At 34.3% G+C, this 26,320-nt stretch overlaps 1 protein-coding gene across 2 annotated transcripts in view; it reads left to right on the top strand.

Moving 5' to 3' along the window:
* NUP37 (nucleoporin 37) overlaps positions 1-26,320 on the top strand; it is a 39,704-nt gene that overhangs the window by 8,891 nt on the left and 4,493 nt on the right. For both annotated transcript variants that reach the window (XM_008705699.2, XM_008705700.2), the window contains exons 3-6: positions 774-898; positions 4,126-4,198; positions 5,582-5,676; positions 20,105-20,195. In XM_008705699.2, coding sequence (XP_008703921.1) covers positions 774-898; positions 4,126-4,198; positions 5,582-5,676; positions 20,105-20,195 — 384 coding nt within the window. The remainder of the gene's footprint in view (positions 1-773; positions 899-4,125; positions 4,199-5,581; positions 5,677-20,104; positions 20,196-26,320) is intronic.

Below are 26,320 nucleotides of genomic sequence, written 5' to 3'. Positions count from 1 at the left end.
TAGCTGCATTACATTATTTTTATAATGGGAAAGTTTTTCAGGTGATTATCCATATTTCCAGACCTAAATGACTCTTCAAAATTCATTTTTTCCCCCTCATCTTCCCATGAGGATAAACCAAAAATCATTTTAGTAGTACCAAAGCAGGTAAATAAGCTGACTTTAATTAAATATCTAAACCAGAATCCTGTATCCAAACGACTAAATTAACCAGATTTTATTAACATATTCACTATTCACAGTCCATAACAAATGAACAATTTGTGACATCTTACACATGTATAGTGCCATTTATAATACTATGTGAAAATGATTGATACTTGTTAATAATGACTGAGGCATCATAAGGTCCCAAAGTATATTGTACATGATCAAAACTTTATGTTCGGTATGTATTTTTTTAATATTGTCAGTTGATAATATGCGTATGGTACTTGATTTACCTAGAATATTCTAATTCCTAGAGCATTCCATTTTCATTGCATTTGCTGTGAAATGTGTTTACTATTAGGAATAAAATGTCTCCTAAGGAAAATAAAATATAACATGTTTACTGTTTGTTTTTAGTTGCCCTAAAGAGTTTTCCATGAGGCTTAGACAGTTTTAGCTATTTTTGTTGTTCAGTGAACCAGTTAAATCTCAATATGTAATCTGTTTTTGAACTTCTCAAAAGAATATATATGGCCTCCTGATAAATTCTTCATTATGGTAAAATAAGAGTATTATAGTGTTTGTTCTCATCACTTCTTAAAACATTTACTGTGTATGCTTAGGAGGAAGAAACAGACATTGAAGGAATTCAATATAAAACACTACGAACATTTCAGCATGGAGTCAGGGTCGATGGCATAGCTTGGAGTCCAGAAACTAGACTTGATTCATTGCCTCCAGTAATCAAGTAAGTTTAAAACTATTAAGTGCAATATTTATTAATGTCCTTTTGTTTTAAGTGATCTGAAGTCTTTGATCATAGGACTTTTTTCCCTCCATTTCCATTTTCCCCAATTTCAGATATTAGATATTTTAACGTCAGCCATTATTCCATAATTTAGACTTACTATCTGAAGTTGTGATTTAAATATGCAACATGGTGGTGATGCCTTGAGTATATGTTGGAGCCTGACTACAAAGCTCTTTACTTGAGTTTCATCTGAATCATTTGAAGTCCTCACAGATTCTTCACTGAGTTCACCACTTACTGAAAGTACAACTCTGTTGAAATAAGTAAATTTGATTGAGTCATTAATGAACTTTACTGCTGCACAAATAGGCCAGTGTCACATTTTCATGTTTAACACTACCTAAAACTGCAGTTCTAATCCTTGGGCTTCAGTTTTTATGAACGCATTTGAAAAGAACACCTCCTTTTTGAGAAAAATCTTGACAATACCTGCTGAGGCCTTCTTCACAAAGGCAGTATGTGTCAGGTTATTTAATGTTTGTTACAAAACAGTAACCTCGCTTCCACAGATATCAAATCTAAAAGATATGCCTTCTTTTAGTAAACAATACAGCAGCCATAAGTTAGCTCTTACTGAGCTAACCTAATTTTTTTAAATTAAGGGATAATACACATACAGTGAAATTCTCAACTTCTGAGGGTACCATTTGATCAGTGTTGACATGCATACACTTGTATAACCCATACGCTGGTAACACATAGCATTTCTATCACTTCAAAAGGTTCTTTGTGCTCCTTCCCCGTCAGTCCTTTACCCCATCTTCTGCCAAAGCAACCATTAATCTAATTTTCAGAAATTAGTTGTGCCTATTATAGAACTTCATATAAGTGTGATCATACAGAATGTATTTTTTGTGCCTCGTTTGTTGTTTTGAGATTTATTCATGTTATAACTACCAGTGATTCTTTTTATTTTTGAAAACTATTCCATTACATTGTATACATACCACCATTCTCCTCCTAAGTAGACACCAGGGCAGTTTCCAGTTTTTAGCTATTATGACTAAAGTTGCTAGGAGCACCCCTGTATACAACTTTTAGTAGATACATGGTTTCATTTCTCTTAGGACTAGAACTGCTGAATCAGAGGGTAGATGAATTTTTTTTAACATTTTAAGAAAGTACCAGTTTCCATAGTGGTTCTACCGTTTTATATCCCCGCCAATAATCTAGAGATGTTCAAGTTGCTCTACCAACTCTTCAACATTTATTGTTGTCGGTCTTTATTTTAGCCATTATGGTTGGGACCACAATGACATTTCCCTGATGACTCATGATTTTGAGCACTTTTTCATATGCATTCTATTTTCTATCTAAAGAATATTTGCCTACAACAAGATTGTGAAGATGTTCTGTTTTCTTCTAGAAGCTGTACAGGTTTTAGCTTAACTGAATTTTAAATAATCCACACAACAGCATTTGTTAACATGCATATATCATTGTCAACAGCCAGTTTGCCATTCTTTTCCTTTTATATTAAAAGAAAGTGTTCACAGAATCAGGAGCTAAACAAGAGTCAGTCAGTCTGTGCATTCTCTAGCAGATTCTGAAAGCTATACAAACTGTCTTCTTCCATGGTTCTGCTTGGTGCCTGTTTTCCTGTCCTCCTTTTAATGGATATGCTGTATTGTTTCATCTTTGTTGTTGTTGCTTTTTGATAAGCAGCCTCAAATTTTTTTTGGAATTCTGCAAATATATATGATAAATTCAGAATATTAACCAGCCATCAATTTTAAAGACAGTATTTTTAGAGCAAGCTGACAGTACAGTTTTGTTTTTAAATACCTTACATGTTTTTATTATTAAACAATACACATTTACTATATCAAATTTGGAATACACAAAACCATTTTTAAAGGTCATCTCTACACCCAATAGCCTATTTTTTTTCCTAAATAATTTTACACAATTGTGATTAAACTATATTTGTATTTATTTTACTTAACTTTTATATATATTTACATATATATATTACAAAGTAAATACTACTTTTTTCATGACTAAAGATTGATCTATCAAGATGACTGAGGTATAACTTGGTGCCTGTCTTATCATCATTAACTTTTAACTTACAGCTAGAAAGAACCCATTCCTAGTGTTTTATCTTTAGCATTTAGTTGCCTTCAGTTCTACACTCTCTCTCTGTTCATCCCCACTTGCCTTTCCTTACACTTGCTGGAGAGTAACTCTTTACCTTCTGTTCTCTGAGGCTTTCTAGCTTAATTAAAGTATAGTGTAAATACACTTACCATGTATAAACTCAAACAGCAAAGTTCGGAGAAAAGTGGAATGAAAGGTTTGCCATAAAATTGTGTGTGTGTGCGCATTTCTTTTAATAAGATTCTTTTATTAATTTTTTTTTAGTAAATAATCTGACCCCTGTAAGTCCTTTGTTTTCTGATGTTTTTGCTGAACTTGGCCTTACTCTTCTACAGTACTTTCTTTATAAACGTTTTTGCTTGGGATATTTCTTTTAAAAACCTTCTAAAAGTAGCCTTTTTCTGTTTTAGAAATGATATTTTGAAGAGAGATTTTTAAATGATTTCTTATGACATAAGTATGAGGAGATCTACATTAGGAGACCTCACATTAGTAATGTTGTTGTAGCAAGTCTGTTTTAGAGTTTCCTCTGAATGGGAAAATATGAATACCCAAAACAATAATGGGACAAATTCAAAGGAGCAGAATTAGGTAGATAAGCTTTGTTTTTTAGTTTTTCTTATCTTTTATTTATGTGTCATGAAGTACAGCATACATGCCAAAAAGTGCAAAAGAAGTACATGAGCAGTTTAACATGACTACTGTAAAACAAACACCCATGTAATAATCACCCAGGTCAAGAAATAGAACATTCCCAGCACATAAGGTCCCCCCTGTGCCCCTCCCTCATCAACATTCTCCCTTCCCCTTAAAGATAATTCAATCTCATGATTATTATGACGTCATTTTCTTGCTTTTTAAAATAGTTTTAGTAGCTATGTATGCATCCCTAAAATAATATAGTTTATTTTTTCCTACTTATGAACTTTCATACAAATGGAGTAATAATATCCCTTTTTAGTCCTGCTTTGTTCACTTAACATTATGTATGTCAGATTCATCCTTGTTTCTGCTTGTAATTCTAGTTATTGATTTGTGTTGGGTTTTCGTTTTTTTACTTCCAGATTTTGTACTTCAGCTGCTGATATGAAAATAAGATTATTTACTTCAGATCTTCAAGATAAAAATGAATACAAGGTATGTTGACAAGTATATTTCATAACTCTTTATTTTAAAACATTTTTTGCCTTTTTAATTGGATTTATCTCAACTTAAAATGATGTTTAATGGTCATCTGTATATAATTCAGGATCTCATTTACTCTATTTTTGGCTATAGTAAGGACTACAGATTATATATCTGATATCATTTGTTAAAATATTAGGTAGGCACAGCAAATGAGGGAGATTTAGAAATTCACATTTGGGTATAGTAGAAGTATAATAGACATGAACACACATAGTGTTGAGAGTCAAACTTCAAGAGAAGCAATGATTAGTGCAGCATATAGGGTAAGGTGGGATTATAAAGCGCTTAAGAGCACAGACACAGGAGCCAGACTGCCTGGGTTCGAAGCCCAGTTCTATCATGTTAGTAACAGTGTGACTGATCAAGTTCCCAACTTCTTTGTGCTCAGTTCCTTATCTATAAAATGGGGATAATCATAGCATCTGTCTCATAGGGTTATGAGCATTAACTAAACTAATTCATATAAAACGGGTAGAACAATGTTTTGTACATAGTAAGTCCTATATATGTGTATTCTATTAGTATAATAAATAACCCTGTAAAATAAGAGAAAGACAAATACTGTATGATCTCACTAATAGGTGGAATTTTAAAAAGCCAAACTCATAGAAACAGAGAGTAAAATGGTGGTTGCTGGGGGAAATGGGGAATTGTTGGTCGAAGGACACCAAACTTCTAGTTATAAGATAAGTGAGTTCTGGGAACCTAATGTGCAGTGTAGTGTGTATAGTTAACAGTATGGGTTATATACTTGAAAGTTGCGAAGAGAGTAGATCTTAAATGTTCTCACCAGAAAACAAAAATGGGTTTCTGGGTTGTTGTGATTATGGGCTTCTAATACTAACTTGTCTCCTGTGCTGGCAGTTACATTGAGGAAGTGAATAAAGACCACCTAAGGTGAAATCCATACTATTTATTAGGCAGTGAGTGTGCAGAGCAGTAGGTATGAGTTAAAAAGTTGAGAGGGCTCTATTTCAGTGCAGTGCCCCTAGAAAGTTCTTCTAGCTTTTTTATTTAAGCTTTATGTAATAAGTAAGAGAGCAGGTGAGATGAGGACAGGTACAGTAAAAAAGTGTGTGTGTGTTTTTATAAGAAATGCACACTAGAAAAGAAAGATCAAGCTAATAGCAGTGTGTTGAATGATCGGCTTCTTTCCAAGATAAACCTTCCAGAAAAGTGGGTGTATAAATCATGCTTTAAAAATAGCAGATTGCTTAAGAAATATTTATAGAAAAGGGAAGCATGCAGTGAAAGCTTTTAAGGCAGTGAAGTAAAAATATTAGGTAGAAATATTGTAGATTATTTTCCTGTATTCTTTTTCCCTTATGTCAGGTTTTAGAGGGCCATTCAGATTTCATTAATGGTTTGGTGTTTGATCCCAAAGAAGGCCAAGAAATTGCAAGTGTGAGTGATGATCATACCTGCAGGTATGTTGCTTATGTTAAAACCACGTTTTTCAATTTTCGTCCTGTTTTAATGAGAATTACATTATAAAAATTATAGAAAATTTAACTTCTGTGTATACTCCAAAACGTTGTAAAAGATGCATACTTTACTTAAATTATAAGCATGGCACAAACATAAATTTCAAAACTGGTGAATTGAGTTCTCATCCCAGTTAATGGAAACTTCCCTCTCTGCCTCTTATTGTAGATTTGTACATTTATGAAATTTAAATATATATTGGGTCAAATTCTCCAATATTGGGTAAGATCAGTAAGATAATAAAAGGTAATTGCCGTATTGTGAAGTTATTTCACAGATCCTGTCTGATAAGTTAATGTTTAAAAATGAATTGCAAATCTCATTTGCTAAAGTACGACTCACAGGAAATTTCCTGTTTTGACAAATTTGGAAGTCTCTATATAAGGTTTTCTGTAGATATAATGCACTTCAATATCCTGTTCTTCCACCCCACCCCTAGTTTGGAATGGATGAGATAACTATGACATTTTTTAATAATGCCGAAAGCTGGAGAATATCACAAGTAAAGAACAAGATGAAGAGCAAGGGTAGGAGGTGGAAATAAGCTGAGGAGTCAGGAGTGAAATGAGGGAATTCTATAGGCATGCCAGTTGCTTCGTTTGCTTTAACAGTACTGTGAAGAAAGAAAAAACCCACAACTCTGCTATTTTACATAATTTTACTGTTTGATAAGACTATGACGAAATCATTAGTATTCATAAATACTTGTATACATATAAAACCATTAAATATGTGTCCTTTCACACTGGAAGTAAAGCCACTGGCTACTTTTTAAATTTTAATCGTAATAGCTCATCTTTTTAAAGTTATAGTCATAGGCCATTATTCTTTATGTACTGCCTGTTAAAATTTTCATGTCAAGGACATGAAAGATTTACATCCCATTAATATTTTAGGGCCTCCAGCGTTACAAAACCAAGTTTGTATAGAGACCTACAGAGTAAATGGAACCATTTTTAAGGTAAAAGTTAGATTAGATCACTAGATATAAATAATGAAATTTTAGTTCTCTAACTCGTGGACTTTCCTAATCACAAGCATTTGGAATAATGAAACCTGAAAGGGGGGAAAATGAGTGTCTTTGCAAGCCAAGGAAGAGCCTCTGAGTAGTGAACAATAGCCAAAGACCTGGGATTATATTCAGTGGTCTGTGATTACATTTTTTCTCATAGTAGAATTTTGGGTTTTTGTAGGCTAGTAAAATTGTCCTAAAATTTTGGGACTGATAAAGGGTTGCCGACTTTTTATTTTGTCAAGTAATAAGAATTTTAAAAGGTCTACTGCCTTCTATTGTTACCATCATTTTATGAAAGTAAGAACATTACTACTCTAAAAAGGAGAAAGGCTTAACTTCAAAGTAAGTCCTTTAAATAAATTTAACTTTTAAAAAAAAATGTACTGTGTTGCCCCTAATTGCCTTATTTTGTTAGACTGTGGTTGATGATGTTATTGTTCAGCAAATACTCTCCCTCCCCCCTTCCCATGGAAGGAGGAGATTTTCCCACGCCATTAGCTTAGCTGTGTGACTTGTTTAGGCCCACACAGTGTTAGCAGTTGTGATGCAAGTAGACGTTTAAATGATTTACCTGGTTTTTTCTTGACCTACTGTCCTCTGTCTTCTATAAGATGAGCATGTCTAAGTAGTTACTGGTCCCAGAATAAGAAACACATGGAACAAATATGGACCCATCTGGCATTATGAAATAGAGCTTCCCACAGACTCATGAGCAAGAAATTTATGCTTATTTTTGTAAGCCACTGAGATATGGGGGTTGATAACATCATTATAGCAATAGCTGGGGAGCTAAATTCAGAATTCATCAGCTTAGTTCGCCAATCAGAAGTAAAGGACAGTTCTGATTGGCCATTAAAGTCAAACCTCTTGGGCCAAAAGCAATATAGATAAGACTTTTAAAAGAAAGAGCATAAATCAAGAAGTTTAAGGAAGAATAGTAGGTATCATACACTCTCATAGTAACAAGGGAAAGGAGAACTTCTGAGAGGACACAGGAGAAAAACGTTTCCGTACAACTGTCTTCATTAATTCAAAGTATAGAGTTGCCAAGTTACTAATAAAGACACCCAAATGGCAACTACAGTTTGAGCAATGCAAATAGCTTCTGTATCTTAGGTATCATTCCTATCATTAGACTGAAGAAATCCCTACCAATTAGTATGGGTCTGCATGTATCACTTGTTCATTTGGACAAATGAAATCCTTGTCCAGTCATAGGCAAAGCCTGTTTCAAATTGGGAATAGTTTTATATGCAGGTGATACCATGCTTAAAAAATATATGCTCAATAGAATAACTAGACTGAAGGTCAACAAGGAACTAGAGGATTTGAACAACATTATAAACAACTAGACCTAACAGACGTTTACGAAACACTCCAGACACTTTCAGTATCAGCAGAATATACATTTTTCTCAAGTGCACATGAAACATTCTCCAGAACAAATCATATGTCAAGCCTAAAAACAAATCTAAATAAATTTTAACGGAGTAAAATCATGCGTTGTCTTCTTTGACCATAGTGGAATAAACTAGAAGTTAGTAACAGAAGAAAAATTGAAAAAAATCTACAAATATGTGGAAATTAAGTATCAACCTACAAACAGTCAAAGAAAGAAGAAATCATGAGGGAAATTAGAAAATGAGGTGACTAAAAATGAATACACAACAAAATTTATAGGATGCAGCAAAACAATGCTCAAAGGGAAATTATTGCTGTAAACACCTACATTAAAAGAGAAGGGAAAAAAAGAAGAAATAACTTGAATCAGTAACCTCAGTTTACACCTTAAAGTAGCTAGAAAAAGGACAAAGGAAACCCAAAGGTAGCAGAAGAAGGAAAATAAAGTTTACAACACAGATAAACAAAATAGAAAATTACTAATAGAGAATTGATGACACCAAAAGTTGGTTCTTGGAAAAGATATAACAAAATTGGCAAACCTTTGGCTAGACAGAATACTCCAATTAGGAAAATCAGAAAAAGTGGGACATTACTACCAACCTTACAGAAATGAAAAAGATTTTAAGAGAGTATTACAACAGTTACACACCAACAAATTTACCTAGATGAAATGGTAAATTCCCAGAAACACAAAATTCCCAAAACTCAAGAAAAAGAGAGAAAATCTGAATAGACCTATAACAAATAAAGAGATTGAGTCAGTAATCAAAAACTTCCCAACAAAGAAAGCCCAGGACAAGATGTTTCACTTGTGAACTCTACCAAACATTTAAAGAAGAATCAACACCAATCACTCAAATACTTCTAGATAAAAGAAGAGGAGGGAACATTTTCTAAGTCATTCTATGATGCCAGCATTATCTTGATACCAAAGGCATCACAAGAGAACTGCAAAACAAAATCCCTTACAAATATCAATAAAAAATCCTCAACAATATCTATTTAAAACTAGAAAGCTCTTAGAAGATAACAGAGGCAAATCTTTATGACCTTGGATCTGGCAATGATTTCTTAGATATGACATCAAAGGTGACTATAACAACAACAAAATAGATATAAATTGGACTTCATCAAAATTTAAAACTTTGGGCACCAGAGGACACTGTCAAAGAGTAAAAAGACAACTCACAGAAAGGGAGAAGATATTTGCGAATCATAACTGATAAGGGTCTCATCCAAAATATATGAAGAACTCTTACAATTCAACATTAAAAAGACAAAAGACAACCAAGATAGAATTGTTTGGTCACTATATTGTACACCTGAAATTAACATAACACTATATGCTAATTATGCTTCAATAAAATAAAGACAACTCGATTTAAAAACTGAACAAAGGACTTGAATAGACAATTCTCCAAAAAAGACATAAGATAACCAATGAGCACATGAAAAGATGCTAAATGTCATTAGTCATTAGGGAGATGTAAATCAAAAGCACAATGAAATACTACTTCACATTCACAAGGGTAGATAAAAACAAACAAAAATAGAAAGTAACAAGTGCTGGGAAAAGTGTGAAGAAATTGGAACCCTCCTACTCTGCTGATGGGAATGTAAAATGGTACAGACACTGTGGGAACATTTTGGCAGTTCCTCAAACGGTTCAACATGTGACCCAGCAATTCTACTCCAAGGTATATATTCAAAAGAATTAAAAACTTGTGTTCAAACAAAAACCGACAAAGGAATATTCCTAGCAGCACTCTTCACAATAGCCAAAAGGTAGTAGAAACAACCCAAATGTCCATCAACAAATGACTAGATAAACAAAATGTGGTATATCCATATTTTGAAATACTATTCAGCTATAAAAATGAAGTACAGAGATATGCTACAACATGGGTGAAACTTAAAAACATGCTAAGCGAAAGAAGGTAGACATAAAATATTCTCTGATCCCATTTATATAAAATCTCCACAATAAGCAAATCCATAGAGACAGAAAACAGATTAGTGGTTGCCAGGAACAGTGGGGGTAGGAGTGACTTCTCAGTGGGTACAGTGTTCCCTTTTGGGATAATCAAAATGTTTTGGAACTAGAGAGTTGGAGATGGTTTCATAACATTGTGAATGTACTAAGTGGCCCTGAATTGTGCCCTGTAAAATGGTTAAAATGGTGAGTAAAATAAAATAAGTGAATAAAATGTCAATAAAATTTTTTAAATACTAAGCTTTATTATGTAAAATGCTATAGTCTGTACAAAGGAATATTACATTATCACATACATAACAAAAGAGACTGTAATAGGACTACAATATGGATTCTTAACATTTTGTGCTATAAAGAGCAGAAGAAATATTTCTCTCTGACTCAGTGCCAACTTAAAATAATTTTTAAAATAAATATATTTTGATCTATACATATTTTCTAATGTTTGATTTTGTCATTTCCAAGAGAAACAAGGGCTAGATTTGTGGCCTTAGGGACATCATTTCAAAGCAATCTATCCCCTGAACAGGTTCATAAGAGTCATGTATTTTATCAAAATTGCCAAATTCTTAATCAGACAGAGTGAAGATAGTTCTTACTTATACTAGTATGTCAATCTATGGATTAAAAAGTTGTCACTTGGGGCGCCTGGGTGGCACAGCGGTTAAGCGTCTGCCTTCAGCTCAGGGCGTGATCCCTGCGTTCTGGGATTGAGCCCCACATCAGGCTCCTCTGCTATGAGCCTGCTTCTTCCTCTCCCACTGCCCCTGCTTGTGTTCCCTCTCTCGCTGGCTGTCTCGATCTGTCAAATATACAAAATCTTAAAAAAAAAAAAAAAGTTGTCACTTGTTTATCTCTTTTTATAAAGGATAAATAAATGTATTGAGAGTAAATTAATCTATAGACTAGTTCGTTCAGTCAGCAAATAAACATCTGCTGTGTGCCAGGTACTGTGCTAGGTACTCGGTCATCACTGACTTACTTTTTTTCTTTCTTTCTCTGGAGGGTTGGGGTGGTAGGGGAAAGAGGAGAGGAAGGGGAGGGGGAATCACTGACTTATTTTTAAACCTGTGAATAATCATTTCAGAACCATTTCAGGCTTCTCTAAGACTGACAAAGGTATTTTATTTTGTATAAATGAATTATAATATTAATAAGCAAAAATATTACTAAACATTTTGAGTGCTTTACTGTATGTTAACCACCACTCTGATTACCTTACCTATGTAAATTTAATTTTTACAACAACTCTGAGTTAAGTACATTTTATGCTCATTTTACATGATGGGGATACTAAGAGGCTAAGTAATTTTTGGAAAGGGACATAGCTGCTCTTAAGTAGAGGAACAGGCATATGAGGCAGTCTGGCCCTAGTAGCTGCACTCTTAACTCATTCACCTGCCTGAGTGACAATTTTCAAGTTTATCCTGAGAAAATGGTTTTCATAATCTAAAAATATTTTAGATCTTTCTTTCCTCTCTGTATTCTGTAATATAACTTCATTAATTCAAACTATGAACCAAGGTGCTACTCATAGTCTGAAATGTTATTATAGAAGATGGTAAATTAGATTTTCTCTAAGCTTCCATGTAGTTTTAGTATTCTGTGATCAATGCAAGTTTATAAGAAAATCAAGTTCTCATTTAAGTTAGCAGTTCTTTATCAGCCCCAATATCCCCCTTTTAAAATAAATATTTTATACTGCCAGCTATATAGTTTTAAACTCATGAAAATATAAGCTGTCAAAGTATAAAGTCATCAAAAATAATTTTAGTACCTTAATTGTACTATACATTTCTATAAGAAGAAAACAAATTGTTGTAGAATAACATTGCAGTGTGTGTGTACTCAGGACTATATAAGAAGACATAGTGAGACAGTCTTTGTCCCTCTTTACAATGAATAAGTTGAATATGAGAAAAATAAGATGACAGGAAAATGTAAGGCAGAGACAAGGCTGCCAATACAGAGTTCCAGGGATATAGTTTGCATAAAGTACAATGTAAATAGTGCCATCTGGAGTTCTGCAGTGACATAGCCCTGAGTAAAGCTACGGTTATTAGAAAAAAACGTCAGTAGTAATAGAAAAAAGTGAAAGAGGGAAATAATGTTTCAAAGTAGAAATAACACAAGACAAATTATAGAATGTCAAGTTGAAAAACTAAGGAAGGATAATATTCTTGCAAATCAGTCAGTTTTTGTATGGATAGTATCAGAATAATTCAGTGTTAATGCCATGGGATGGAATACTAACAAAGATTGCAAAAAGTGTATCTTCTATCTTGAAACAGGTGCACCTTTTAAGGTGTTTCTAAATTTCATTCTCATTTAATCCTCAAAAACCTTATGTGGTAGGTTTTCTTGTTACTCCTTTTATATAGAAGGGAATTCCAGGCAATCTAGCTTACCACATTATGCTGTTTCTACTTTAACACTCTTTAAGTTTTAGTCTTTTTATATTGTTGAAAAGGCAGATACTCGGATTACCTGTGTGTTATCAAAATCAAGCATTATGTAGGGCTTAGTAGAATGGATAGAATTGTAGTTAGAGTCATGTTTAAAGAAGTGTTATCTTCTGCTTGTGAAGAATTTATAATTTTGAAAGATACCTTTGCTAAAACATTCAGTACCAGTTCTTGAAATGAAGATGTCATATTCCTTCTTCATACTTCATTAACCCAGTTTATAGATGAGGAAGAAGAGTAAAGAGAAACAAACTTTTGTAGAGGATAAGGAAAATTATTCTAGAAGAGACTGCTTTGGCCTTTGCAGTAATAAGGCATTTTTAAGGGTCAGCCTTGCTTTACTGCCTTAGAGTCATGACAGCATCTAGAAGGATGCCCTTGTGGCGGGTACTCAGTGAGTGGGTGAAGGAATGAATACCACTCTGTACTTGTCACAACATCTTGCCACCACCAAACAAAGCATCTGTCAGGAGATGTGTTTAAGAAAAATTCCAGGTAAATCATGGCATTGCTAGCCATTCAGCCTCATGTTTGATACCATTTCCTTTGTGGTCCTTCATCCTGTCCACCATATTCAAATGTATATACATACATACACAGAATTACATATACATGTGTATGTGTATATATACATACATACATATATATATATATATATATGTGCATATGCACAGGGAAATGTCAGCACTGGTGTTCATAATTATGACCCAGCATTATCAAAAGAAGGTTAAAATTATTATAATATTTGAGAAGTAAATAAGTGCATATTAATTTAGAAAGATTAATTATCCCATACCTCAAAAAGAACGTAAAAATGGTGGTTAAGTATTTAATGGGTTAAGCTTATTATTTTAAAAACTCAGTAATACAGAACATCTTATTCCCAGTCAGTGCCAAATAACAGATGTTCTTGTATATTAAAAACAGTACTGTTCTGTAAGAACAAGTCAGATCAACAAGTATTTATTAAACACATTTAGTATAGCCAACATTCAGTACTTTGGGGGATACAAAAGAAATAGAAGACCCAGTACTCACTGTAACTATAAAGGATGTCAGAAGTAAATCCCTTTCCTCCTCCACCCGCCCCCAATAGTCTTTTTAAATATTAGATAAAATTTATGGTGAAGGAAGATTGGCTTCTAGAAACCAAGAAATTCTTAGTTTAAGACCAAAGTAATAGAAACATGTAATGTGCTATTCATTTTGTCTATAAAACATGGGATATTAGTAGCAGTCATGTTGTAGCTGTCATCATTTTTAAAAAGAATGGGAGAGGGGTAGCATATTAAAAATAAGATTTTTTTTTTAGGAATATAACCAAATCATCAGATAAGGGAATACTAAATTACTTAAGATATTCACTAAGCCAGTGTTTTTTTGAAAAATTGTATAAGAGGAAAAAGGATGTTTATCAAATATCTTCTATGTACCCCATGCTAGCCAAGTTCTTTCCATATTACCATTGTTCATGTACATTTGAGAGTCTTCAAAATCTATAACTAAGATGGAGTGTTCCTACCCCAACCCCACTCCAACTGGGAACACATAATACATGATCTATTTAAAAATAGTCCTTGCAGGAAACAGAAGGGGACTGAGAACCTTCAGCGAAGCATTCCTTGGGAGGTTAATCCCTATTCAGGAACAAATAAAGTGTACTTAAATAATTTCAGGTACAAAATGAAATCAGGAGAATTTATATTCTTTATTATAATGTTATGGTTAAATAATTGCCAAAATAGAGTTCTCTGCTTCGCTTCTAAAATTCCATGTAATTTTTGTAACAAATTGAATCAAGATCAATTATTGCACAGTTACAACAAGAGCTTTAAGAATGGGATAAATAAAGTTTGTGTTGGGTTTGGTAATAGCTTACCTCCAGTGAATGGAACATAAGGATTCTGTGTCTTTATCAGAACTATCCAAAAGTTACACTCAAATCTGTTGATCATATTTGCAGACCTTTTTTAATTCAATGCAGTGAAATAGTATGTTAATGCAAGATTATAATAGAGTAGAAGTTACAAAGTGATGCAAGACTTTTCCAAACTTTTACATGATCGTGTATAGTCACACCACTCTGTAGTATTCAACTCTTTGTTCTCTCTCATGTCCCTTGTAGATGAAATACAAAACCAGTATTTCATAAAGTGTATTACCATATCAGTGATTGCAGTAATTTAAGCTTGTTTTATGTGGCCCTCGTGTGGTTGCAGTCAGTGAATTGTATAAATGAGAATCAGATCCATAAACATTTTTCAGGTTTATTTTGAAAGCCCATTTATGTCACTAATAAGGACTACTTTCCGTCATTTACAACATAATAGCCAAATTTTAGGTTGTAAAATATATCAAAATTTTTCTTGGAAATAATGAAACGCTAATATTTCCAGGATAGTATTACTGGTGTTTATGTTAGTTAAAGGAAAGGTCCTTTTACTCTGAATTCCTTGAAGATGAAATCATCATATATGATCTGTTTGAAAACTACCATATGGTATTTCTTTGCAGTTGAGAGTTTAATTTTGAGGTTTATTTTTAAATGTGACAAAATATCTCACAATTCCTATCCTTCAAAAATCTATCTAAGTTATTAATTCTCCCCTGGGGCAGCCTCAGCTAGTTTCTCACTTCTGTGATGATAAACTTATAGTTTCTGCTGAATTTGTTTATAATTTCAAGAAAACAAAAAGAAGCAACATGTGAGCTTGTAAGATTTTTTTTAATCTCTTCTAAGGTTTTGTGAAGATTTACAATAGATTATTTTATGTATGGTATAGTTGGTTTTTTAGTGTTATGTTTGAAACAGGCCACCTTTGTCTCCCCTCTAAAACACACACAGCCTTTGATTATTGACTCTATTTTTGACTCATTTTTTTTTTGTTATTGAAGGATCAAATAATAAGCAAATGCAATTATCTCTCATTTTCATCCTTACAGTTCTTCTTACACTCAAGTCAGTAAAATTTCTGGTAATCCATTTCTTTTATCATTAATAGTAGTACATTAATACTACTTGCTTAGTAGTCCCTACCATTTAAAAAGAAAAAAGCAAAATTAGTCTAATCTTATTTCTCAATATATTTGAAACCCTGACACATACTGAAAGTACCCTATACAAAATTCTTATTTTATACTATCATGTATTTTGTCAAAGGCTTTTGCCCAGCTGACAAAGTTTATTTATTCACCACGCTAACCTGTCATACCCACTGTCAAGACTTGCCCATCTAATCCCCAGATTTGTGTTTTCAATAATGTGGTTTCCCACCTCTGAACTGCTTTTGCACCTAAATCCAAACATTTTAGCACTAAATTACTTTGTAATTTGTTTCGCTTCTCCCTAATTCTACATTCACTTACTAAGGAAATATACTGTTTTCCCTTTTTTTGAATTATCCATACTGTGATGAGTAACTTAGTGATCGATTATTTGGAAGTGAGAAGGGAAAGTCTTCATTTTCTTATCACAAAACTCAATGAAAAAAGTGTGTGTTGTCTAAGAATATTGGAAGTCCCTTTTTTGCGCCCAGTAACATTGTAAAGTACCTCCTCCACCTTTTTTTTTTTCTTGCTTCACATTTACTTAATCAGTAGTGATTCGTGTAATCCAGTCAAGTCTTTTAGAAGATGACGGTTAGTATTTTTTGCTTTACTGGTTAGAGAAGGCCAAATGGATACAGATGTGCCATTTAATGTCATCCATTCCTTCTTTTGTCTGTGTTGTCAGAAACATTTGGTAGCAGAAATTTCCTTCAACAGTGAGCTCCTTAACAGACGATGAGATGCCAATAAAAAAATGGAGAACAAATAAAAAGAACAGAGTATTACCCAGGAAATTTCCTTTCAAATTCTCAGAGGGAACAGCTCCCTCTATTAATTGTATATTTAAAAGACTCTTGAGAATAGGATATCTCCAATATGCCAACACCCAATTTATGGGACCTTTTTATTGATTAAATAGGACAATTACATTTAAATACCATATGGTAGGGATACTTTATGTTCTGCTGAAAAGCACTCAGCCTGAAATGAGGCTATAATTTTAACAAACTACCAAAAGTAAAGTGTAATTCATAATCTTAGATCTGGACAGCTCTCCATCTGTACATGTTACAGCTAAAATCTAAGAGTTCAACTTAGGACCAAAGAGTTGGGGGGGCTAGAGGAGTTTGTTATAATTATAGTCAAATTGGGTCAAAACTCATTTTTTTTATTTTGCTTGAAGAAGGATGCTATCTATACTCCAGTGCTCTTTGATTTAATCTATAGTTTTGGCTTCTTAATATGTCAGTAAATTAATTTAAAAGCTTTTTCTTTGAGATTTCCCTTGCAAACATTTAGATAGGTATACAGTATATTTCATATAGCTCTGATTTTTAGTCAAGATAGTTTAATTTGATAATGTTATATTTTATATTTTGATAGTGTATTATCTTTCCATGTGTTTGATTATGTCTATTAAGAAGGCTATGAATCCTTATAGCTTTTCTCTTTTTGTGACGTACCACTTCCCTGAAAAGTATGCTTCTCTGGTTGTAATTAACTTTAAGTAGTTTTATTCATTATAAATAAATTTGGAAATGTTAATATGAATTTTCAAATTTATTTTTTTCCTGTTACAGTAGAAACTCTCTTATCTGACATGGTCTAAACCTATAGTTTGTTAAATAAACAAAAAGTCAGTTAACTCAACCAACAAAACTAAAAGACAACCTACTGAATGGGAGAAGATACTTGCAAATGACACATCTGATAAAGGGTTAGTATTCCAAAATATATAAAGAACTTATACAACTCAACACCAAAAAAAACAAACAGTCCAATTAAAAATAGGCAGAAGACATGAAGGGACATTTCTCCAAAGAAGACATACAGGTGGCCAACAGACACATGAAAAGATGCTCAGCATCACCCATCATCAAGGAAATGTAAATCAAAGCCACAATGAGATAGCACTTCACACCTATTAGAATGGCTAAAATCAAAAAGAAACAAGAAGCATTGATAAGGACATGGGGGAAAAGGAACCCTCATGCACTGTGGGTAGGAATGCAAACTGCTGCAGCCACTATGGAAGATGGTATGGAGGTTCCTCAAAAAATTAGAAATAGAACTATCGTACAATCCAGAAATCGCACTACTGGGTATTTACCCAAAGCATACAAAAGCACTAATTTGAAAAGATGTATGCACCCCTGTATTTATTGCAACATTATTTACAATGGCCAAACTGTGGAAGCAGGCCAAGTATCCATCAATAGATGAATGGATAAAGAAGATGTGGTGTGTATTTGTGTGTGTGTGTATATGTATAACATATATATTGTACATGGAGCTAGAGAATATAGTGCTAAGCAGAATAAGTGAGAGAAAGACAAATATCATGATTTCACTCATATATGGAATTTAAGAAACAAAACAAGCCAAGGGGGTAAAAAATGAGAAATAGACAAACCAAGAATCAAGTCTCAACTACAGAGCACAAACTGATAGTTACCAGAGGGGAGGTGGGTCAGGGGATGGGTGAAGTAGGTGAAGGGGATTAAGAGTACACTTATCTTGATGAGCACTGAGTAATATATGGAACTATTGAATCACTATATTGTATACCTGAAACTAATATAACACTGTATATTAACTACATTGGAATTTAAATTTAATTAATTAATTAGTTTTTTTTAAGCATGAGGTTCTGTCAGGATAAAGTACTGTTTAAAAATTAGACTAAAATTTTGTTCATTGGACCAGATTATTAAAATACTCTTCATTAATTGATCAGTTTTCGTAGAATATCCTTATTCATAATTTGTACCTCTGGTTTTCTTCATTTGAAAGGAAAAAATCATGAAAATATTCTGATACGTATTTATTCAATTTATATAATAGCAAACAAAAATCAAATACGTATTAGAGTAAGTTCAAAAGAATGGAGCCTTTAAACCATTCTCTTACGAGACTCACTGAATTTGCAAGACAGTCCTATTTATTATTCCAATAGTAGTAAAGTATATGCTAGCAGAGCACTTAATTATGCAAGAGGCAATGGAGAAGAAAGAAATATTCAGTTGTCATAATTAATAATCTTATTCATTGTGGGGAGTGAAACGCAATTGCACAAACCATTGGTAAATGTGATTCCCCTCTTCAATTAAATTATAATTGTTTCCCTTGTGTAGTAAATAGAGATGAAAAGTTTTGATTTGGCAAGAGAAAAGAGTATGCTTCTAAATTATGTAATCAAGTAGATAATCATTTTGAAAACCATTTATGTTAGTTTATATATAACTATAATATTTCATGATCGGAGACCCTATAATTTCTACAAAGGAGAAAAAATATTTGAAATAATGTGCTTGGGCACAGAATAGCAGCATTGTTCAATACATATGTCTACTGTTTTTGAACTAAATCTTTCCCTAAACTTTAAACATATATTCCTTAAGTTTGTTGAAATTGTTTTATGGTCCCTAATGAGATATGAACTATAAACCCTTGAAGAAAAGGTCTAAGGCATTCTAATGAGCTGTCTTAATTCTTAATTTAAATTCTTAAAGACCAGAATTCTGTGGGTACTTTGCCAACCACTCACCACTTCTGCCTCCTGCCATGCTAACTCTGTCACACTCTGTACCAATGAGATATAACTGGCTGAGTGTGAAGGATGAGCAGGACAGCTAGCAGTCTGGGTGGAAGAGTAGCACTTCTTGCAGTAGAGTGCCGTTGAGATTTCTAAGTCTTGATCTCTACTATGAGGTTGGGAAAGAAATTGAGATAGAAAGCCATATCAGTGAGTAGCTTGGTCCTTGTCACTATGGATTTGTAAGTATTGAGGAGAGGAAGAGTAGGAGGAACCAGGTATCTGTTCCTTCAATCAACCTTTAATCTGGTAGCTTTCAGTCAAGGCCACCTCTGATACGGAGAATTGGTAAAGTGAGCCAGATCAGAGAAGGTATAAGATAAGTAGCCCCTGGCATGGAAAGCCAAAAGCAGAAAGAATAAACAAGTATGGAAATTATTTCCCTAAATTCACATCACATCACCTCATACTAGCTTCTTTATATGTTATTTTGAAAAGTGGGAGTTTAGGGTATGTGTGTGTGTTAAGCACCCCTGGCAGAAATTGTTATTGAAATGACTACTGAAGTAACAATACAACCTATGTAGTGAACTGGAAATTTAAAGATTCTGCCCACAAAATAAAGATTATATGAATAATTTAATTTGATTGCTGTGTTACAGTGTTGTGGTGTTAAATTAGAAAATGTGACTCTTTTTCTATGACTGTGGTGAAACTTAAATTCTTCATACTACTTTCACATTTTCTATAATAATTATGTTACAGTTTTTTTTTAAACTTATACTTTAGGTATAAATGTCTATACATTATAATCTCCAGTTAATAGCTTTGAATAAATTCATGGAAGTGTCATTTTTTTAGTAGTGATATAGCAAAAATATTTAACATTGTATTCCTATTCTTTTATTAGGATTTGGAACTTGGAAGGAATGCAGACAGCTCATTTTGTTCTTCATTCCCCTGGAATGAGTGTGTGCTGGCATCCGGAGGAAACTTTTAAGGTTGTTATTTATAACTTAGCTTTCTTCTATTAAGCTGAAAAGACATATACCTGTGTAATACATGCATATATAGAGGAGAAAAATCAATTACTTTCTCCACCTCAGAGATTCTAATTGTCATAAATGCATTTGGACTAGTCTAGAATTCTGTAACTTAAAAACTCTCTATAATTAAGTTTTTATTTTACAGCCATCATCCATAAATGACATTTTTCAGAGTACATTTTTCCTCCCTTTTGGTAGATTGCAATCTAAAAACAGATGCCCAGACTATCTAGTAGCAGTATTCATTAAAAAAAAAAAAAAAAAAAAAAGTAAAAATCCATGCTTGAAGCCATAATACATAAACAAAGCATCAGTGGCAAATTTGAGCTAGCTGCAGTGGTATTCAACTTCTATACAAAGTAGAGCTTTCAAAAATTCTAAAAATACACTGCAAGTTATTATCAATTGACCTTTATTCTTATTTCATTGAGAAGATAGGACTCATTCAACAAGAGTTTGTTGAATGACTCTCATTTGCCAGTATCTGCTCTTGGGCATCACTGTATTTTATCTTTCCCTAGAAGCTAAGAAGTTACCGTGTTCATCTTGTTAAAGTTAATTCTTCAGCTGTGTAGATCTCATGCTAGTTCCCTAGGCATCTTGCTTTTGTATCTAATGTCTTAATGCTTCTCCATTGACTCTTTTCCATCCTCATATTTACACAAAAAGATAAGCTTGATTAATTATAACAAACACTTATATAGTACTAAATATACTTGGCCCATTGCCAGCATTTCATGTTAGCTCACTTAATCCTCATGGCAACCTCATGAGATACCAACTATGATGACCCTCATTTTACAGATAAGGAAACCATTTCTGTCACTTCTATCTTGAAACACTGCTCACTTGATTTTCAAAAATGCATTATTCTGGTCCTCTTGAGCATCTCTGCATGTGTCTTCCCTTTTTCTTTCTCCTCTGCTAACTCTTCTTTTACCATGTATTTGTGAATTGTTGGAAGAGGTAGTTCTCAACTGCCCTCTGCCCTCTAGGTGTAAGAGAGGGTAAAGCCCCTGCCCTTAAGTTACACAATGACTGGCTTATAAGGAAGAAGAACATGTAAATACAACAACACAGATTTTAAGCGTTGGAATAAAAAAATCTAGTAAGTAGATCAATGACATAAAAAAGGATTAATCAGATCTGCTCATAGCCTTCACAGAGGAGGTAATCCTGGGTTGAGATGTCCCAGATTATGTAAGCATGTTCTCTGAGCCTTGGGATACCATGAAAACTTGTTTCAGACATGTTGGATCTTTCATCAGTAGAACTGTGCATTCTGTATATGTGCATGAGTAAAATTTTCCAATTTATTCATATTACATATGTAGGGATTGTTCCTTATATAAGTATTGTCGTATATTATTATTTTTTATAAGATTTCTCCACTGTAGCAGTGAGTCTATGTGAAGTATAACAAAAATTCTACCTAAATGTTAATATCACCATGTAAAATACAGTAGGCTACCTTTTTTTTTTTCCTAGAGAGAGCAAACGAGGTGGGGGCTCAGTAGGAGAGGAAGAGAGGTGTTTTCTTTTGTTGGATTTTTTTTTTAGTTTTTATTTATTTGAGAGAGAGAGAGACAGAGTGAGAGAGAGAATACAAGTGGGGTGAGGGGCAAAGGGAGAAGCAGACTCCCCACTGAGCAGGGAGACCAATCTGGGCCTTGATCCCGGGACTCCAGCATCATGACCTGAGCCGAAGGCAGACGCTTAACTTACTGAGCCACCCGTGCACCCCAGAGAGAGAGAGTCTTAAGCAGCCTCCATGCCCAGCATGGAGCCTGACACGGGACTCAATCTCCCAACCCCGAGATCATGACCTGAGCTGAAATCAAGAGTTGGACACTTAACCAACTGAGCCACCCAGATGCCCCAAATAGGCGACTTTTTTAAAATCTGTGACCTAGAAGAGAAATGAGAACTTTTCTTACAGCTTCTATCCCAAAACTTGTATCTCAATGCTTGTGATTCAGATCCCTCTCCTCCATATGCTTTAAGTTAATTTCTGTCTTTCTTCTGTATATCATTAAAACCCCATCCCACCCCACCTCCTTTTTTTTTATTGTTTCCATGACTTCAGAATGTTTGAAAGTCCCTACTGTAGATCACATCCACTCAAAATCCTGAAATCGCTTTTGATGTCTTCCCTCCATATATGCAAACTTTTCCAGGTTTTTAATTTTTCCTTCCCTAGGAACACATTACTAGAACACATTCCTCTGTCGTTAAGGTGCATTCTTCACCTTTCTGTTCCCACCAGTAACTCTTGCCAAGGCTTAGCTGTTTCAAAAGTTTTGGCTCTCCACTCTGATTTTTCTTGCCTACTTTAGTTTAATCTTAAAATACCAGTTTCTTCATGTCACCCCTAGACTCAAAAACCTAAAATACAGAAAGGTGACACAGCAGTGATTAAGAGTATGACCTCTTGAGATAACTGCCTGGAGTCGAATCCCAGTTCCACCACTTACTAACTGTAATACCAGGCAAGTTACAAAAGCTCTCTCAGTCACTGCCTTTACTTCCTCCTCTTGTAAAATAGAAACTCATGAAGACTAAGGGAGTGAACTCTTAAAAGTCCTTAAAAGAGAACCTGGCACATTATAAGCACTCAATCAATTTTAGCTGCTTATCATTATTGACACTTATTACTACTAAATCAATCAAGTAGTTTTCTGTGGTCTTGACATAGCCAGTCAAGCCCAGAATTTTTGTTCCGTTTTGCTTAGCCTGGATGAAAATGAGGCAGCCAGAGAAGAGAGAGATGGGTCTGTGATTACCCGACTTAATAGAATTCTTATGAAAATCATGAGGTGTGAACTATGCAAAAGAGCACATAATCTGGAAAGCACAAAGAAAATGCTAGCATTTAATAGTTAATAAAAGATACAACAGTCAAACAATCTCAAGAAATTAAGATCTTAAATCCAATTAACCACAATTGGAGCTGGGATTTTACTAGATAGTAATAACAGAACCAAACGTTTAGGATGTCATGGAATCAGAGAAATGGGACTGAGGTCATCTGAGTCTCTGACTAAGAGAGTAGATTGCTGCTAAATCAAATGAAGTGTAACAACTGACACTTGTTGAATGCTTTCTGAGCCAGGAACTTTGCTGAGAGTATTTTACATGTGTTCTCTCATGTAACTCTCACAGAACACTCTGAGGTTGGTAACATTTTTCTATCCATTTTATAGGTAAGAAAACTGAAGCACCAAAAGTTTAATAAGTAATTTGCCCAAGGCCACACAGTAACAGATTTGACCTTCCTCTGGTTCAAGTACTAGTGTTCTGTGCTACAAAAGATACATCCCCTCTGAAAATTCAGTGCATATTCTGTTTATGGTTCTGAGAAGTCCTAAAGGAGAAATTCCCCTGTAAACTTTTTAGCTCCATTAGTTCCCAAAATTATTTAACTTTTTTACTCTATCTGCTTTCAACCAAAAAAATAAAATAAAATCTATCATCACAATTGAGCACAGTTTTAAAAAGATAAATAATTGAGAACTGAGTTTTCAATCTGACTTTAACCTATAATAATAGTGAATTTTTTTTTAAGTGCCTGTTCTGTGCTAAGACCGTTCTAAGTGCTTTACATGTATTAACTCATACCATACTATGAAATAGGTACTGTTATTAGCTCCACTTTTACTGATGAGGACTTAATGCACAGAAAGATCATTCGCTCGAGGTCATACAGCAGACCTAGGACCCACCCAAGCTGTCTGGCTAACAAAGGCTGCATTTTAAACCCACCTGCTTTATCGCCTCTCCTAATTTAGGACCTAGGACCCAGATGGACTTTGCCTGTCCGCAGTCCATAATTTATACCTGAAATCCTGAAGATTTTTTGAGTCAGGCTTAAAATCTCAAATATTTTTATTAGTTCCTAGTGAGGTTTCCTTGGTCTCCTCCCATTTCCACTGCTTCCCCACCCTCAACTATATATTAGCACACCAGACCATTCATCGGTCTTCCCAGTCTAGCTTGTAGTAAGAAATACATGTGCTCTGTAGTCAAACAGACCTGGGTCCAAGACCTGAGTGCAGATGCAGGCTCTGCCACAAGCTAGCAGTGAGACTTCAACAAGTTACTTTTGTCACTCTGTGCCTCAGTCTCCTTTTCTGAAAAATGGGATTAATGATAGTAATTTTTTCATGAAGTCTTTATGAGGATTCAGTAAGGCAGGGCATATAAAGCTCAGTGTTGCATTTGTTTTTGTTATATATGTCGTTGACCTGATGTTTTGTTAGTAGAATCAGAATTATTTTAACATTCTGCCTATTAGAGAATGGTTTTAAATTCTACCTTTTCTATTAAGAATCCCATAATTGGGTGTAAGAGACTTATTCTACTTATATTCTGTGGTCAGTTTTTTTTCATAATTCTGTTCTCTAGATAGGAAATTTCTTGATATCAAGGATCATCTTTTACTTTTGACTTCTGTTGAAATTAGCATAGTATTTTGCATCAACATGTGTACATAGTTGATCTTCCTTATTCACAGATTCTATATCTGCAAGTTTGTCTACTCACTGAAATTTATTTATAACCCAAAATCAGTACCCATGGCATTTCACAGTCGCAGACATGCTCAGAGCAACAAGAAATTCAAGTTGGCTAATGTGCACATTTCTAGCTAAGGCTGAATGAGGCCAGCGCTCTGCCTTCTTGTTTTAGCTCTCATACTCTAAACAAGTGTCCTATTTGTGGCCTATTTAGTGCCACATTTTTGTGCTTTTTGTTGGTGATTTCACCATGTAAAATGGACCCCCAAGCATAAAGTATAAGTGCTAAAGTGCAGTCTAGGGCTCCTAAGTGCCAGAAGGCTGTGATGTGCTTTATGGAGAAAATAATATGGTGTTAGATAAGCTTTATTCAGGCATGAGCTATAGTGCTGTTGGCTGTGAGGTTTGTTTTCTTGGTTTGTTTGTTTGTTTGTTTGTTTGTTTTTTAAGATTTGTTTATTTTATTTTAGAGGGGGCAGGGAGGGGCAGAGGGAGAAAAAGAGGAACTCAAGCAGAGTCCGCACTGAGTGCATAGCCTGATGTGGGGCTCGATCTCAAGAACCTGAGATCAGACCTGAGCCAGAACCAAGAGTCGGGTGCTTAACCAATTGAACCACCTGGGCGCCCCGGCTGTGAGTTCTATCTATGTTAATAAATCAGTATATATGAAATATGGTATCTTAATTTTTTTTAATTTTTTTTAAAGATTTTATTTATTTATTTGTTTATTTATTTATTTGACAGAGATAGAGACAGCCAGCGAGAGAGGGAACACAAGCAGGGGGAGTGGGAGAGGAAGAAGCAGGCTCATAGCGGAGGAGCCTGACGTGGCGCTCGATCCCATAACGCCGGGATCACGCCCTGAGCCGAAGGCAGACGCTTAACCGTTGTGCCACCCAGGCACCCTGAAATATGGTATCTTTAAGCATACGTAAGACCAGATTATGTACTGGTCAGTTTACAAAAAATATTATGCCCAGAGTCTCACAAGAACCCAACCCTTTATTTCTTCTAGGATCAGTGTTCAGTATTCACTAATTCCTCATTTACAGCAACTTAATAGACTCTAACTACCATGAATAATGAGACTCAGTTCTGTGTGGGGGCAGTGGGAGAAGGTGGAGGTAGATGCTTGTTAAAGAAAGGTCTCTTACATGATGAATACTAGAATGACTGCCAGTAGTCTTAAGCCAGACATGATCTGTCTTATTAGTAAGTATATATTATTATGGTGTTTTATGGGTTTAGGAAAATACTGTTATGTACAATATCACATTATAGCCATATGGTAACATTTTGAGTCTGATGTAATTATCCCTCATTTCACAGATAGGAAAAAAGCAAACTCCAGGTCACTCAACAGATTAGTAGAACTTGGGATTATTGACACTAAGTCTCTCGTTGTTCCAGGCTACCGCTGGTACTTCACACTTTCAGGAATGTTTTCACCATAATATAATCAGAATTACAAGAACATTCTGTAAAAGAAGGAACTTTACAGAAAATGTAGAGAGTTTTTAAACCATTTTATTTGGGCGACAACTACTTATCTATTCATAGCAACCT

This window comes from Ursus maritimus, unplaced genomic scaffold, assembly GCF_017311325.1.
Source record: "Ursus maritimus isolate PB19 unplaced genomic scaffold, ASM1731132v1 scaffold_21, whole genome shotgun sequence".
Lineage (NCBI taxonomy): Eukaryota > Metazoa > Chordata > Mammalia > Carnivora > Ursidae > Ursus > Ursus maritimus.
This window is presented reverse-complemented; position numbering and strand designations above follow the sequence as displayed.